At 55.8% G+C, this 16,063-nt stretch overlaps 7 protein-coding genes across 7 annotated transcripts; 4 read left to right on the forward strand and 3 right to left on the reverse strand.

Annotated features, from left to right (window-relative positions):
- Nucleotides 1–23: 23 nt before the first annotated feature.
- Nucleotides 24–2,406, reverse strand: P168DRAFT_274974 (amine oxidase). The gene is made up of 4 exons (XM_024835458.1): nucleotides 2,044–2,406; nucleotides 1,400–1,979; nucleotides 437–1,345; nucleotides 24–336 (listed from the first exon to the last, which is right to left on the reverse strand). Exons 1-4 carry the CDS (start codon nucleotides 2,383–2,385, stop codon nucleotides 89–91), a joined length of 2,079 nt encoding a protein of 692 aa, XP_024689864.1. The 5' UTR covers nucleotides 2,386–2,406; the 3' UTR covers nucleotides 24–88.
- A 904-nt stretch (nucleotides 2,407–3,310) lies between these two features.
- On the forward strand, nucleotides 3,311–5,133 carry P168DRAFT_242406 (Zn(II)2Cys6 transcription factor; the record flags this gene model as incomplete). The annotated part of the gene is made up of 4 exons (XM_024833801.1): nucleotides 3,311–3,441; nucleotides 3,495–4,319; nucleotides 4,381–4,587; nucleotides 4,638–5,133. The coding sequence occupies 4 exons, from the start codon at nucleotides 3,311–3,313 to the stop codon at nucleotides 5,131–5,133; spliced, it is 1,659 nt and encodes a 552-aa protein (XP_024689865.1).
- Nucleotides 5,134–7,049: 1,916 nt separating this feature from the next.
- On the forward strand, nucleotides 7,050–8,993 carry P168DRAFT_284794 (GMC family oxidoreductase; the record flags this gene model as incomplete). Its single annotated transcript, XM_024836152.1, has 1 exon — nucleotides 7,050–8,993. The coding sequence occupies one exon, from the start codon at nucleotides 7,050–7,052 to the stop codon at nucleotides 8,991–8,993; it is 1,944 nt and encodes a 647-aa protein (XP_024689866.1).
- Nucleotides 8,994–9,437: 444 nt separating this feature from the next.
- P168DRAFT_274977 (PEX28-32 family peroxisomal membrane protein) lies at nucleotides 9,438–11,628 on the reverse strand (the record flags this gene model as incomplete). Its single annotated transcript, XM_024835459.1, has 4 exons — nucleotides 11,469–11,628; nucleotides 10,189–11,405; nucleotides 9,796–10,091; nucleotides 9,438–9,627 (listed from the first exon to the last, which is right to left on the reverse strand). Exons 1-4 carry the CDS (start codon nucleotides 11,479–11,481, stop codon nucleotides 9,438–9,440), a joined length of 1,716 nt encoding a protein of 571 aa, XP_024689867.1. The 5' UTR covers nucleotides 11,482–11,628.
- A 1,415-nt stretch (nucleotides 11,629–13,043) lies between these two features.
- P168DRAFT_274980 (import motor complex subunit PAM16) lies at nucleotides 13,044–13,866 on the forward strand. Its single transcript, XM_024835460.1, has 2 exons — nucleotides 13,044–13,098; nucleotides 13,150–13,866. Exons 1-2 carry the CDS (start codon nucleotides 13,096–13,098, stop codon nucleotides 13,555–13,557), a joined length of 411 nt encoding a protein of 136 aa, XP_024689868.1. The 5' UTR covers nucleotides 13,044–13,095; the 3' UTR covers nucleotides 13,558–13,866.
- An 88-nt stretch (nucleotides 13,867–13,954) lies between these two features.
- On the forward strand, nucleotides 13,955–15,638 carry P168DRAFT_307116 (D-arabinose 1-dehydrogenase (NAD(P)(+)) ARA2; the record flags this gene model as incomplete). Its single annotated transcript, XM_024839080.1, has 1 exon — nucleotides 13,955–15,638. The coding sequence occupies exon 1, from the start codon at nucleotides 14,235–14,237 to the stop codon at nucleotides 15,636–15,638; it is 1,404 nt and encodes a 467-aa protein (XP_024689869.1). The 5' UTR covers nucleotides 13,955–14,234.
- A 36-nt stretch (nucleotides 15,639–15,674) lies between these two features.
- On the reverse strand, nucleotides 15,675–15,937 carry P168DRAFT_61515 (uncharacterized protein). The gene has a single exon (XM_024842056.1). It carries the CDS (start codon nucleotides 15,890–15,892, stop codon nucleotides 15,710–15,712), a length of 183 nt encoding a protein of 60 aa, XP_024689870.1. The 5' UTR covers nucleotides 15,893–15,937; the 3' UTR covers nucleotides 15,675–15,709.
- Nucleotides 15,938–16,063: the final 126 nt, after the last annotated feature.

The following is a 16,063-nucleotide window of genomic DNA, read 5'->3' on the forward strand; positions in this document are numbered from 1 at the left end:
TAGAGACCAAAATCTATCTACCTGTCCAAACTCCCCCCATATTCCCCCTTTACATATAACCCGCTACTCTAGTAAGTCAATTAGTCGACTACTCCACACGCTTAAACAGCTTCGCCTTGCCAGCTCCCGCACCACCAGAGCAGCACGCTGGAGCTGGAGCTGGTGCTGCTGCTGCCGGCGGGTGCAAGGTCGACTGGTTAAACGACTGAGACGACTGCGGGACGTCTAAGGCGGGGTTCTTCGTGAAGAACCCGTCTGGGCGGAGCATGACGCTGATGCGCTCCATGGGCATGACGGGGAAGTCTTCGATGCGGGGGTTGTGGGTGAGGCCGAATGCTGGGCGGTGTTAGTTTTGATTTCATGATGGGGGAAAGGGGTAGTGGTGTATATAGTACTGGTTTGGAAGGATTAGGGAAGGGGTATGTGGGGGACTTACTATGCCAAAGCACTACGTCTTCATTCTCGGTATTATCGCCTCGCTGGACCCATGTCTCGACGCCGTGCGCACGCTTGCTCTGGTTGGTGAATTCGCCGGCGGCGTATAGCTCGTCGTCTTGATACTTTGTGACCCAGATGGGTTTGCTGGCGAACTCTGCGCGGCGATGGCCTATGGCTTTTGGGCTGAGGAGGAGCATTTGGCTGGGCGCGGCCATGAGCTTGTATGCGACTGGTTTGTAGGTGATGGGGTTGATCACGTTGTCGTTGCGGATCTTGAAGACGCGGTGGCGGGCGATGTCGGTGGTTGCTGAGCTGGACTGGTGGATTGTGTTTTGCTCGGTGGTGTAGCCTACGAAGTAGGGGTTGTTTTCGTCTTCGGGGAGTGGCACGCTGTCTTCGTAGTAGATTGTGTTTTTGAAGCCGTCGATTGCGGGGTCCACGCGCAGGGAGAACATGTGTTGGTGGAAGGGGGCCATCACGCCTGGTCCGACGTTGGTGCCCCAGCGGACGGTTTCGCCGGTTTTGTGGTCGAATGGGACCGTGGATAGGATTCCGGTGGCGCGGACTTCCAGTTCGACGTTCGCTGCTTGGTCGAAGATGTAGGCGAAGATGTACTCGTAGTTTGCTACGGTGCAGATCATTTGGAGTACCAGCTGGCGGTTGCGCACGACGGTCGCCGCCCCAGACCGGTAATTGGTGTGTTTGTGTTGCAGGCCGTTGTCCTGCTCGTGCATGCAGATGATGTTCTTTAACAGGACCGGGTTGCCCTTGGAATCCGCTCGGTATCCGTCAAAGTATTTAATGTGACCCAGGCAGTCACAGCCCAGCGAGAGCTGGTTGGCGTTGAGACCGAAGCCGACATCGCCCACATCGAAAGCCTGCTTTCGGTGGTACGGGGCACGAGGATCTGTCCATGATGTTAGAACACAAGTTCCAATCTTATTACCAGGACGATACTCACCTCCATAAGGGACCGTCATTTCGGAAACCGCCAGGCGGTACAGGATGTTACGGTTATCGTACGTCAAGTTATACAGTACCATGCCCTCCCGGTTGTTGAACCCCACCCGGAAGCGCCATTTCTGCCAGTAGACAGAGTTACCGTCCGTCGAAAAAGAAGCACCCTCGGGTTGCTGGACAATGTAGGGTTTGAGGTCTGTTCGCAGCGGTTCGTTCAGAAGGTCATGGGCATATTGGATGGTTTCCACGGGCTTCCAAGGCTGCGTTTCGGTGCTGGCTGTGTCTGCTCCGCCAGGCAAGTAATCCATACGCACTAATTCCATAGTATGGCGGTCGAAAACCGGAGAGAATTTGCAAGGAAGAGAGTAATGGTTGTTTTGGGGGTGGTCCACCGACACCATATACATGAAGCATTGGAACAGTCGGCGCGTCTCGTTGGCATTGTCCGAGCCGTACATCCACGGGTCGTTACAGACCGTCACCCCCGGAGGCAACTTGAGCTTCTCAATTTCGGCCTTGACCGCCGGATGTTCCATGCAGAGGCTTTCAATGTCGATGAGTTCGTCGATATCAACCGGGACCTAGCAAAGAAGAGATATCAGGAAACCGAAACCGCGCAACCGGAGGCAAGTCGGAGACACCCACCTGGACACCTTCGGGGATCGCCTTGGTGGAGACGACGGTTTTACTGTCCACATTCACCAAGCTTTTGTAACATGCGCCGTTATCCTGGCGGTGAAAGTAAGAGTACAGCAGACGGGCTGGTTTCGGAGGCAGGGGTTTTCTCAAACGCTCTGCCTCGATATATGGAACGACATCGTTCTTGATCGGCTCATGGAGATCAATCCGATTGTACCGCAACGTAACTCCCGGAAACGCCGCTTCCAGGATGCGGGCCACCAGTCGGATCTCGTGCGGTGTGACGGGGTCAAATGGGTGGCGGGTGTGCGCAGTGGTCGGTGCCACGCCTTGCGAATCGATCGACATGGTGTTTGAACTGGGGCGATTTCTCCAAATATGGTAGAACGGTGGAGGGAAGATGAAAGATCTGGGTCAATCACGGTCTTAAGTAGCGATCCAGATTCCGTCGACTGGATTTATAACAGCAAACATGGTGATCAATATCATAGGCTGTTGTCGCAACTGCAGGCTTGGATGTGATTGTACCACAGCGCACGCAAGGCCCATCTATCGGCCCTTGAGTCTCCTCCACCGGGCCCGCATGGACCTGCCGATTCAGGAATGGTGGGTCGGGATGGGATATCAATATCTGGAAAGCCACCATTTCTCAAGTAATATTTGTAATCTTGTTAGTGGTTAGATTGAATAGAGTTCTCCTTGAGTATAGTCTGAACTCACCCTTGTTCTAATAGAAAGGAAGAGATATATAGAGATATAGATATAGATATAAAGAGAGAGAGAGAAATGAGGGGAGCGGGGATGCTTATGTCAGCCACTGATAAGCGTATCGCATCCCGTCCCGATGAGGCTTAGCGCGGGTAGCTCCTCAGTCGGGTCACTCTAGTTGGTTGACGGTACTTGGTTTCTCTTTTCTCTCTCCATCTGTTGGGCTGTCTCTGTCTGTTTGTTGCTCTTCTATCGGCTGGACACTTGGAATTGAGGTCGCTTTCGTCATTGATCAGGGACACTCCTCGGATCATCCGTTACCCCCTCCAATTGGGTAAGTTGATCAACTCCGTCTCAATCCGTGTCCCTTGCAGTGCTGGAGGTATAGTACCATTGGCAACGATACTAGTCTTGAAAACCCATCTAGTTTCATGCGATCAGTTCGTACTAAGTATGGTCATCAGTGACGCTAATACTTTGGTTGGCTAGCTGTGAGGGTCGCTTTGATACAATCCCACCCCATCGGGACCTGTTTATCAACGGAAAGCACATTGATCCAGTCGTGATGCTCTCCGTGGGCAGCCCCGCGCAAGCCCCGGCAAGAAAACGATGCCGAAGGGAAGGTTCAAAATGGACGAGGTCCGGTTGTCTCACGTGTAAGAGGCGTCGAAAGCGCTGCGATGAAGAGAAACCGAGGTATGCGTGGTCATCCCGAACGTAGTCTCGCCTCGACTGACATGGCAGATCAGTTGCCGCAGTTGCGTGAGATTAGGGCTGAGCTGTGAAGGCTATGGGTCAATCTGGGCAAAGCCGCTCAACCCGTCCGACCAGGTGTTCCAGCAGTATGAACCGGTGCCCAAGCGTCGGAGGATCGACGCCTCGGCCTCGGAGTTGGGGTCATCTCCAGCATCCACACGAGAGCCATCGTCCCCGTGCTCGACTGTCTCGACCTGCCCGTCCATCTCTCTCTCATCACCCTCGGACAGCAATGCAATCGAAATACGCACGCCGTCCGCGGACAATTCAGACTTCGATGATGTGGATACTAGCCGTGGCAAAGAGGTGGTCCCGTGGAATGCGCCTGTCGAATTCGGTCTAGGGATCCTCGATCCCTCGGGACATATGAGTAACCTCTCCCACCTGGAAACCCATTTTCTTCAATACCACATGGAGCAAGGGTCCAAGTTGCTGGCAAACCTGGACAGCGACGAGAACCCTCTACGTTCCCTGATCATCCCCAGGGCCCTATCCTCACCCCTCCTGATGAAAGCCCTCTGTGCCGTGTCTGCGATGCATCTCGCCAATCGGTCCCAGGACAACCTGCACGCCCAGACGGCGGCGGCCAATTACTACATTCGAACAATGAGTGGGATTCGTGCCGCGCTATTCCAGTCTCCTGGTCAACCTTTTACTGATGACTCCATCCTGTCGGTGGCTCTTCTGGTGAAATACGAGATCGTACGGGGAAGCGTGAAGCAGTGGGCCACGCATCTCAAGGCATTGGAAAATCTGGTCATCTCCCGCGGTGGCTTCGCGACATTTGACACCGACCTGGCGGAATTTCTCTGGGGCCTGTATGAGTGATCCTTGAATGTGCGGGCGCAAGAGACGTCGATCCGCTAATCGTTGCTGTAGGTTTATGTACGCGCACAACCTGGCCAAAGTGACCAACCGCAGACCCGTCACACAAGAGCTTATCCCCGGCACGGAGCATCTCAGCCTCACAAAGCTTGACAGCTATATCGGTTACACAGAGGATATTATCCGGATATCGGCCCGCATCGCCGACCTCCCTTGTCTCCGCCATGACCCCGTCGCCCTGATCCTAGAAATTCAGACAATGTAAGTTTCTTGGTATCTGCGGCCCATGCAGCACGCTGACCACACTTTAGTGATTCGTCCCTCCGCAGTTGGACCCACACCATGAAGCAATACAACCTTCCTCGGGGCATCACGGCAGCCGCCATACAGCGCCTCCTCATGGTCGCAGAGTGCTTCCGCGATTCGTCGTACATCCATCTCCATTCCATACTGAAACGTATGAGTCAGGAAATCGCCGGGCCAGATCTGTATACACTATGGTCTTCGTTTGTCTCGACGTCGAAAGATGCGGCTTTGCAGAGCTGCGTAACTAGGCTCAGGTCGTTCCCACTGGATCAGTACTGCGAGTACTCGGCTCTCACCTCCCCCCTCTTCTTGGTTGGGGCCGAGAGCGAAGATCCCGCTACGCGGGCTCTTGTCATCGAGTCATTGGATAAGCTGCAGTCTAACTTTGGCATTGGAAATGTGAAACGGGCTAAGGAGGTGTTGCACCTGCTTTGGGATGGAGAGATGAGGCATTGGCTGGACGTGTTGGAGCACCTCCAGTGGGACCTGGTACTCGCTTGATTCATGCTCTTGATGAAAATCCGAATTGACACGAATGGCCTGACGCACACGGCCTGATTGTCCGGCACAGGAAGGTCATGCAAGTCTCCAAAACTTGGAAATCTATGTGGCAGATTGAACCATGTCACCGACTGCATCGTGCAACGAATCACGCCCAGTGTATCTATACCCACTTCACATGCCGTGGAGATCTACCACCGGCTGACATTGCACCGACGGTCAGGGCTTGAGGGAGAGGATTTGGCGGTGCCTTGGATTGAGTGTGCCTGTCCTCCAGACTGCCCACCGCCGCTCGAGTCATCATAGTACCCGCTCCCCCACGGGACCCGGACTTCGTCGGCACCTGTTGGATATCCGTATGCCTCCGTCCGCCCAAAAAAAACCGCTTCAACATGGGAATAGAACCTGTTGCCGAGTTCGGAAGTGCGCGAGCACACCTTGTCATACGCACATTTCTCTTCGACCTGCGAATTCCGCGCTCCAAAGGTGCTCTTTGGTCTCAGATGCGGGGAAAAGAGAAATCTGCTTTGCTGGTGATTGGTCAATTTCCTATATCCCGACGATCCCGAGCCTTGCATGCTCACGCGAGCCTGCACTGTAACGTCCCTCAGGCCTCGACATCGGCAATACCAGGTTTCCCGTTCCCATTATCCGACGCCCCAAAGTGGAGCTACAACAAGGACTGTACCAGCAGGCAGGTTTTTCATTCCAAGTCCGGGGCAACTTGTGGAGTTGCTGTGATGGATTTGTAAGAAAATCCTACCCACACAGCTATTTAGAATGCGCATTTTGGATCTCCGGAGTCCACCGGAGTATACATCTTTTTTCCTCTTTTGTTCCGTCTGAATTCGGCATGCAACACATCCACGACATGCGAACACTAGGCACAGTCTCCTGGGATCATCCTCGCCTGCAAGCCTGTAATCTTGCTGTGGTATCAATCCTGATCATGGAGACAGACCGTTGCGTGGGGTCCTCTTTTGTGAACTTCTCCCCCCCCCTTCTCCTACTTCTAGATTTGGTAAGAGGAACGGTCGATCCCTCAGATGGACAGAATCGGTCCCCTTATCAACAACTAATGTCGGGTTCCGGCTCCAGACATTAGGATTAACCCCCTACTCTTTCAGGGAAGTTTGGTCCCTTTCCCACCATGCCGATCATTTCCAGTTAGTACCCTGTCGATCATCCCCATCGAGAGGGAACGACTACGGGCTACGGGGACCATATCGTGAACACACCAAGCAGGGAGGGGCCCAGTTCAACCCATCATGGTGGCTGACCTTCATGTACCTCGGTGCCTCCCTGTCGATTGCGGGCCTATCACCACAAGGGAATAGGCGACCTCGTTGTACCCCTGGCGATTTTTTTCTTCCGCATCGCGCTAATGCACCCTCGGGTGGAGCAATCGGTTAATATTAGTTAGCATTGATGTCCTTCAGCCTCTTAACAGCGCCCCCCTATTCTTCTCTCCGCTCATCTTCTCCAGACTGGCGTCCGCCCCTGCGATCGCCTCCTACCTCCTCCCCAACCTGGTTTAGATGATGATACTATTCAAGGGGCGATTGGCACCGGGCCCCCTGCTAGACATGTCTTCGCAGACCCTGAACTGTAACTGGAATAGAATTGATGATAATCTGCGGCTCGCTTCCAGCCAAGCCAGTCAAAATGGATCAATTTTCCGATTGCTATCGATTCAGGGAGAATAAACGGCCAGTTAGCTTCTCGGACCGATCAGCTAGACATTAAGCAAATGGGCACCTTTCAGCTGGCAGGGATCTCCACCCCCTCTACCGGTGGTCCAGTACCCGACTATAAAGGATTTGACGGTTCCTGGATCCTGCAACCTTTTTCCCTTCTCCCCTCTTTCCCATGATCTATCACTCTGAGATCGGGGTACGAACATCACTTTATCTACCATGATTGTCTCTCGTCTCCTTGGCCTCCTCGCCGCCTCGGCTGGCGTGGCCAGGGCTGTCACCCTCGATGGCTACGAGTACGTTATCGTCGGCTCCGGCGCTGGCGGTGGTCCCTTGGCCGCTCGCCTAGCCCTCGCCGGCCACAAGACCCTGCTCATCGAAGCCGGTGACGACCAGGGTCACAATGACAACTACACCGTCCCTGCGTTTTCGGCCAAGTCGTCCGAAGACGAAGAGATGGCCTGGAACTTCTTCGTCCGTCACTACGCGGACGACGACCGACAGGCGCGGGATTTCAAGACCTCCTACGACACCCCCGATGGCCAGGAGTATACGGGCATCGACCCCCCGGCAGGCTCCACCATGAAGGGAACCCTGTATCCTCGCGCTGGAACTCTCGGTGGCTGCACCGCGCACAACGCCCTGGTGACCGTCTACCCGCACCGCTCCGACTTCGAATACCTCGCCACCCTGACCGGTGACGAGTCCTGGTCCCCGGACAGCATGCGCGAGTACTTTGTCAAGATGGAGAACAACGGCTACGCGCTGCCCGGCCTCCCCGGCCACGGTTACGACGGCTGGTTGAGCACGGAGACCGCGCCCCTCACCCTCCCGATCAAGGACCCCCAGCTGCTCAGCCTGCTGCTGGGCGGTGCCTTCGCCCTGGGCAACGAGACCAACGCCGTCTTCAACCTGGCCACCCTCCTCGCGTCGGATGCCAACACGGATAGCAAGCACCGCGACACCTTCCCCGGATACTACCAGGTCCCGCTGGCCTCCGAGGGCGGCAAGCGCATCGGCCCCCGCGAGTTCATCACGGCCACCCGCGACGCCACCAACGAGGACGGCACCAAGAAGTACCCGCTCGACGTCCGCACCAACTGCCTCGTCACCAAGGTCACCTTCGACGAGACCGCCAACCCTCCCCGCGCCACCGGCGTCGAGTTCCTCGACGGCAAGCACCTGTACCGCGCCAGCCCGCGCGCCGGCTCCGCCGCCCCGGGCACCCCCGGCTCCGTCAAGGCCTCCCGTGAGGTCATCGTCGCCGGCGGCACCTACAACTCCCCGCAGATCCTCAAGCTGAGCGGTGTCGGCCCCGCCGACGAGCTCAACAAGTTCGGCATCCCCGTCATCTCCGACCTGCCCGGCGTCGGCACCAACCTGCAGGACCACTACGAGGTCGCCGTGCAGGGCCACGCCGCCAACGAATACAAGGTCTTCGAGGGCTGCACCTTCGGCGCCCCCGGCGCCGAAGACCCCTGCCTCGACCGCTTCGAGACCCCCATCCTCGGCGACCGCGGCATCTACTCCTCAGGCGGCTTCGCCGCCACCATGCTCTACAAGAGCACCACCACCGTCGACGACAGCTACGACACCTTCGTCTTCGGCGGGCCCGTCAACTTCCGCGGCTACTTCCCGGGCTACAGCGTGAACATCACGGACGCGCACGACTGGTTCACCTGGGCCGTGCTCAAGGGCCACCCGCGCAACACCGCCGGCTCCGTCAAGCTTCGCTCGGCCGACCCGCTCGACATGCCCGACATCCTCTTCAACTACTTCGACACGGGCGTCGGCGACCACAACGCCGACCTGCAGGCCATGTACGAGGCGATCCTGCTCGCGCGCTCCGCCTTCGACCGCCAGCCCGTCCACGTCGCCGAGACCCTCCCCGGCTCTGAGATCCAGTCCCAGGAGGAGATCGAGAACTACGTCAAGGACACCGCCTGGGGCCACCACGCTTCCAGCACCTGCCCCATCGGCCGCGACGACGACCCCATGGCTGTGCTGGACTCCAAGTTCCGCGTCCGCGGCGTCGCCGGTCTCCGTGTCGTCGACGCTTCCGTCTACCCCCGTATCCCTGGTACCTTCACTGCTGTGTCGACCTACATGGTTGCGGAGAAGGCTGCGGATGATATCCTGAAGGGTCTTGAGGCTGATGCTTAGATTTTTCCATTTGGAAGATCTTTTTAATTTTTTTTATCTTTTGAAAAAAGGGGGGTGTGGAGAGTCTAGCTGAGGGCTAGGCTAGATGGATGGTGTTGTATTTTACTTTCGATATTCATCTTTTCAATTTATGTGTATATATAAAAATAGATTTTAATTCTCATGAAGTATATTGACGGTTCTATCAAAGACTGAGTTAGGGAGTAGGCGGTTGTTGTTGAAGCTGCTTTCCGAGGTGATCGTAGATAGCTGGGTTCATGAGCAGGGGAAGGTGATACCATAACTAAGAGAGAAAGAAATGTATACAGATAGGAGCAGAACACGCTGAGGGTATCTTCATTGCCTATATCCCAAATCCTATGCAATCCAGATAGCGGATCCGCTGGCAATAACTACAGATAGATCGCTTGAAAGATAACGAGAATAGAACGTAAAATAAATCAATCAACTTAACCCCATATTCACTTCATCTCCTAACCCCATCTCTCGTTCGGCCCGCTCGGTGCCCCCCGTGGCACGCGTGCCCCATCGATCCAGCCGGTCTTGGGCCTGGACGATCTCCTTGTCGCGCAGGCTGGCGCTGTCACTGCCGTGGGCGCTGCCGTGGACACTGCTGCCATCCCGGCCCCCGGAACTACTGCTGAGACGGGAGACGGGGCCCGAGGGCCGCTGCGGGGGCTGGCGGGACGATGGGATGTTAATCGGTCTGGCGGCGTTGTTCTTTGGAGGATGGCTGCAACTAGGGCTAGAGGTTACTTTCGAGACATCCACGGAATAATCAGGGTTGGTGCATGGCGGTGACGCGGATGCGAGGCTGCCGGATTTGTCGCTTACACTCTTCGAACCCCCAAACCAGCGTCGTCGTCGGGTGGCGGATGCCGTCGACGGGGCAAGACTGTGGGCATCGGAATCGGCTGTTGAAGCGTCCGTAGGTGCTGTTTCACCCTCCACCTCCTTGACCTGGGCCAACGCCTGGGTTAAACCGGATGTCGCGTCCGCCGGGCCGGATCCAACCTCGACCAGCTCGGCGTCGCGACACCACTTGCGTCGGCGGGTGTAACGGTCCCAACCATCCTGGCCGCGACGTCCGTCGTTCCACTGTCGCCGAAAGTTTTATTTCGCGTTAAGCGTGTCCATTTCAAAAGTGAAGACAGGGGAGTGGAAAGAAAGAAAATTTCAGCAGGCAGGCACTCACCTTGTTGTCATAGTAGATCCAACCGCCGCCGTCGGCGGCTCTCGTGTCGGCCTTGGACCCCGACTCGTCGGCACCATCGATGCGCCATTCGCTACCCTCCACCCAACGCCACTTGGCATTGCCACTCTGGACTTCGGGCAGTTCGAATTCCTCGCGGGACGGTACGTTGTTTAGGTGTTCATCAGTCCAGGCGGCGCGCTCGGAGGGGAAGAGGGAGTAGGTCCAGCCGATGCCCAGCCAGCGGCGCTGGTTCTCGTAGATGACGAAAGTGAAGCGGACGCCCGAGGAGTTGCTGCGGCGCCGGGTAGCGATGCTGGCGGCGTGACCGTGGCTCTTTGTAGGGCCCTGAGCAGGCGCACCGGGGGTGGAGAAGGAGAGACCGGTGATGATGGCGCAGATGCGGCGGATGGTCAGGGAGCGCCACAGGATGACGCGGATGACGCGGGCGGGGCGGGAATGGTAGGTCAGGGCGACGGTGCCCACGGCCATGAGCACGCGGCGGGCGGTGATCAGATTGATGGGGGGCACGGTCAAGGCGACCCAGAGCGGGGTGACGAAGAGGATACGGAAGAAGAGGGTGGTGAGGGCGGGACGAGTGGTGGCGGAGGTAGCGGAGCGTTGGGTGGAGAGAAAGTCCGTCAATTCCAGGAACGGTTCCAGGAGAATGTTGCAGCGGGTGGTGAAGGTGCGCACGGTCTCGACGATCTCGTCGAGACTATCATGGTGATGCAGAGAGCCATCGGAAGCGACCCGATGGTGACCGTTCTTCTCGGTAGTAACGGTGCGGGACGACAGGGGCGAGTACCGTCGCCAGTACATGGCCAGAATAAGGGTCATGACGACCAGCGGCGGGCCGGCCCAACAGATGACGGCATCTCCATAGAGCACGACGGACCAAAAGGTGGCCAGAAGTAGGAAGCTCTGCCACGAGTCGCCGGTCGTCCACGTCAGGAGACCGGCCAAACTGTTCAAGGGGAGGATGAAGGGATGGGAGTAGGCCAAGGCGCGAGTGATAGGGGGCGGAGTTGCGACGAGCAGGGGAGATTTGCGATGGACGATGATGCTCGAGCGTTGTTTGGAAGTCAAGGAAGAGCCCGAGATGGTGGTAGGTGAAAAGGCGGCGACGGTAGGCGGGCGCGCAGTGGAGGCGGCGGCATCGGCACCCCCGTCCTGGGCCGACGTAGAAGGGGCCATGGAGTCTATCCACGGAAGATCATCTACATAGGGTGAGGGTCAGCATCAATAGAGCTATCCCAAGAGAGAGGGGGGAGGGAACGGACCGAGAGCTGCCATATAACAAGGAACGTCATAGGAATGGGATCAATGTATGATCCTGTTGGGAGAAAGGGGAAGGGAAAAGGCAAGAAAAAGGAGAGATCGACTAGGGGCCCATATCGAACTTGCGGGGAAGACGAAGACGAAGACGAGGAAGAAGAAGAGGAGAAGAGAAGACGAGATGAAGTCAGAGAACCGAGCGGAGAAGAAGAAAGCGAGAGACAGCGAGAGGGGAACATGTGACGGTATTGGGTACCGTATACATACCGTAACACCGGAGTAAATCAACCGCAATCAACCGGTGGGGCCCGTAATCCGGGGTAAATACCGCCTCTCCCGAGGAACCGACGAACGAACCTAGGCTGATCTACACTTACAACTTACAACACTACGAATATAGAGTGCTCCATTCTCTGCAGATATCCGGACAAATTCCCTGGTTTCTCTCTATCTTTTGCCTTGTATTGATCGGTGTCACATCCAGGCACCGGTGGGTCAAGAAACCCAGAGTATCCAGCAGATATCCATCCACAACGGCCTATCCGAGCTCAAGTCTCAAGTTCCACGGACGGACCATTCGATACAATGCACGATCTCTATCCATTCAGTTGCCTTTCGAGATGGCAGACACGCCTAGGTGGAGATCCAAGAGACGTGGACATGTCATGGACGATAAACCCGCGCTTATCCACTCGAACAAGTCATTGATCAGCGCCGGAATGCATGATTGGCGAGTAGACGTATCCAGACGTCTAGCGGCCAGACTGATGGAGAAAGCTTGACCTAGGATTCTTATGGTCGGCATTCTCTAGGGCTGGGTGATAAACCCCGACAGATTGATTCACTGACATCAGCCTGCCCCAGGTCCAGGACTGATTTGAATACCAACAGCAGGACCGTTGTCATCTTACACATGGGGAGTATATATTCCCGACCTTGGATGCATGCAAGGAGTAAGGGCATAGGTAGGAGAGTAGGACCAGGTGAGATGTATGTACTGTACCAGCGGTGAACTTCAGACATGCCAAGGGAGCTGTTCAATCCCTTGGTGGAGTAACTAGTCTGGACGCTGAAATTAGGATATCCTCCTTGTCTCTACCCCGGATTCTTTGGGGGGTACTAGAATTCAAGGTCAGATCATAAAAATAGCCAGATGTGCCAAGTTACAGTCCAATGTCTCCGACTGTTCTTTTTTCTTATTATCGATCATATTATCTAAGCGTATCATGACAGCTAGAATTCCTAACATCGTCCTCATCCTCTACAGTTGGAGAGGCTACCGGGTACATACGGGTATATATACCTAGTGATTCTTGAACATTCTTCAAAACATTCAAGACCGTGTGGGGTAAACCGGATTGAACTGTTTGTAACTACCTAATACACATCTAATCTATATGAAATAAACACGAGAGTTAATTAAGAAGAGATGGACGTATAGATGGATACTCTGGTAAAGACAGATGTATAACTCGTATAGTATGGAGTTATGCACATGACTCAGCCACCCGATTTGCCGCCGAAATTTTCCCCCGAAAACCGATTCATAAAACATTCTCTTCCTTTCTATTCTCCACCATCACCTTCAACTTCACCTTTCTCCTCTTTCGGTGACCCGGTTGACCTTTAATTATGGTGAGTTCTTTATTCACTTATTATTCTGTCTCCTAGATACTAATCAGCCAGGCCCATCGCATCGTCTCTCAGGTCGTCGTCACCGGCGCCCGCGTCTTCGGGCGGGCCTTTGCCGAAGCCTACAAACAGGCCTCCGCCTCGTCCAAGTACGCTTCCAAGAACAACGGCAAAGGAGGCAATGCCTTTACCTCCTCCGGTCTCACCCTCGACGAGGCCTGCAAGATCCTCAACGTCAAACCCCCGCAAGGCGCCGAGTCCAACCTCGAACAGACCATGGAGCGCTTCAAGAAACTCTTCGACCAGAACGATCCCAAGAAGGGGGGGAGTTTCTACCTGCAGAGTAAAATCCTCCGCGCGCGCGAACGGATCGAGATGGAGGTTCGCCAGGCTCAACGACACAGCGCCCAGGAGAAGGAGCTCCAGGAAGGCTGGAAGCCCAAGGTCTACAAGGACCGGTGATCTTCCCCTGGATCCCCTTTGCCTCTGAACCGAGACAGAGACGTTGTTTTCATTGTGCGACTTTCTTTTCAGGAACTCTCCCGAATTTCTGCGGCATAGCATGGCGTTTTGTTGGTGATCAATCAGTTGGAAGAGACCTAGATCAGTCCTATTCTGTTCGGATGATTATATGCGTGATTTTTCTACTTCTTTTGGGATCTTAATTTCTCCACTCTAGCGTCGGTGAAACCCTTGTATCATAGCCAGTCTGCCGGACTTATATCGGATTAAACATGTATCTATATATCTATACTCAACAAATGAGTCGAGAAAGTCTGATCTGACCGCCTGCGGAGTTGATCCCGATCGTCCATATCGTCCACACGTACACTCTCTCCTCTTCATCCCCCTCACATCTCTCGTCCCCTGCTATAGAACCCCCTGCTATTAATCCATCATGTCCAACCGAGGAATGTCCGCGCGAATCCCATCTAGGCCAATCGGGGGTGAGGATGACACCATTTTGGGGCGGGACGATGGCCCGCCTGTGTCTTCTTAGAAATCGATTTTTTCTTCCTTTCTTTCCTCGGTCTCTCATTCAGCCACCTTCTATCCTCTGTTCTCGAGCTGTCCGGGGAATCAGTCCAGAAAAGAAAGAAAGGAAGAAAAAAACAGAATAAGAAAGAAAGATAAAAAAAATGGCTCCTCTATCAGCCACTCTGGCACCCTTAATTATGGGTACCGCCACCTTCAACTCCCAGTACAACGCCGATCCATACGCCCTGCCCACCACCGAGCTCGTGCATCGCGCCTTGAACAGTGGCATTCGCGCCTTCGATTCCTCGCCCTACTACGGCCCAGCCGAGGAGTTACTCGGTCGCGCCCTCGACACCGACTTTGTCCGCACCAATTACCCCCGCGACTCCTACCACCTCCTCACCAAAGTCGGTCGCATCGCCGCCTCCTCCTTCGACTACTCCCCCGCCTGGGTGCGCCAGAGCGTCCGTCGCAGCCTGCGCCGCCTCCACACCACCTACCTCGACGCCGTCTACTGCCACGATGTCGAGTTCGTCTCCCCCGCCGAGGTCCTCGCCGCCGTCCGCGAACTGCGCCGCCTCCGCGACACAGACGGCTCCGTCCGCCACGTCGGCATCTCAGGCTACCCCGTCGACGTCCTCTGCGACCTCGCCGAGCTGATCCTCCGCGAAACAGGCGAACCCCTCGACATCGTCATGTCCTACGCGAACTTCACCCTGCAGAACACGCGCCTCCGCTCGCGGGCCCTCCCCCGCCTCATCGCCGCCGGCGTCGACGTCGTCCCCAACGCCTCCCCGCTCGGCATGGGCCTGCTCCGCCGCCGCGGCGTCCCCATAGGCGGCATGGGCGATTTCCACCCGGCCCCGGACGCCCTCCGCGACGCCATCCACGCCGCAGACCAGCTCGCCGACGCTAGCGGCGACAAGCTCGAAGTCGTCGCCATCCGCTTCGCCCTCGAGTCCTGGCTGCGCGACGGCGCCCCCGTCGGCGCCCTTGGCCCGCCCCTCGCGCGCGCGCCTCACTCAGACCCAGGCTTCCTCTCCGTCGCGTCTATGGGCACAGGCGAGCGCCTCGGCGTTAGCGTCATCGGCGTGAGCACCGTCGACGAGCTAACCGAGACCCTGCGCGTGTGGCACAGTATCGTCGACGGCCTGGAGAACCGCGACGACGACGTCGACATCGACAACACCGAAGCTGAAAAGACCAGCCCACAAGACACTATGCCAACAACACTCACCCCCTCCGACGGCCTCATCACCGACCGCGCGTGGTCGCGCTCCAGAAGAACTCACATCCTCGACCTAGCGACACAGATCCAGTCCGTCCTCGGCCCGGAATGGGTCGACTACGTCTGGGCTAGTCCGGGCCCGGATTTCGTTAACATCCTACCAGCTGACCATTTGGCTGCGTTGGAGAAGGATGTAGACGCAGACGCAGAGAAGCCTGTTGATGCCCTTCCCCCGGCAGCGGCAGCAGCAAACGCCATGGTCACGCCTCCCATGGAGGCCATTGATCAGGAGCAGCGGGACCCGATGGTGGCTGCGCCGGCGAGTATTACTCTGTAGATTGTTCTTTTTTTTTTTTTTTTTTTTTTGCCTGCCTGGTAGATTTGTGATTGAATGATTGTTATGTTATGTTATGTTATGCTATGTTGTGCACATACCCTGTTTATATCTTCTTCTGCTTCTTCCACTCCTCTTTCTTCTACTACTTCTTTTTGTTGTTGTTGTTTTTGCTGCTGCTGCTGCTGCTGTTGTTTTCCTTCCGCTGCATTCATACACTCACCTCTGTTCCCCGGGTATATATGACCCGGCTTCATCAACCATCTGCATGTTGTTCACTACCTACCTAGTATACCATCCGCGTTAGAGATAGACTCATATCCCATATATACTGTCCATCCATGCCATGCCATGCCGTGCATCGTACTGTAGTTCACAACCCCACAAATCAACCCCCAACCCATCCCGTACCACCGTGTATCACATTC

This window comes from Aspergillus campestris (assembly GCF_002847485.1).
Source record: "Aspergillus campestris IBT 28561 chromosome Unknown P168scaffold_12, whole genome shotgun sequence".
NCBI lineage: Eukaryota > Fungi > Ascomycota > Eurotiomycetes > Eurotiales > Aspergillaceae > Aspergillus > Aspergillus campestris.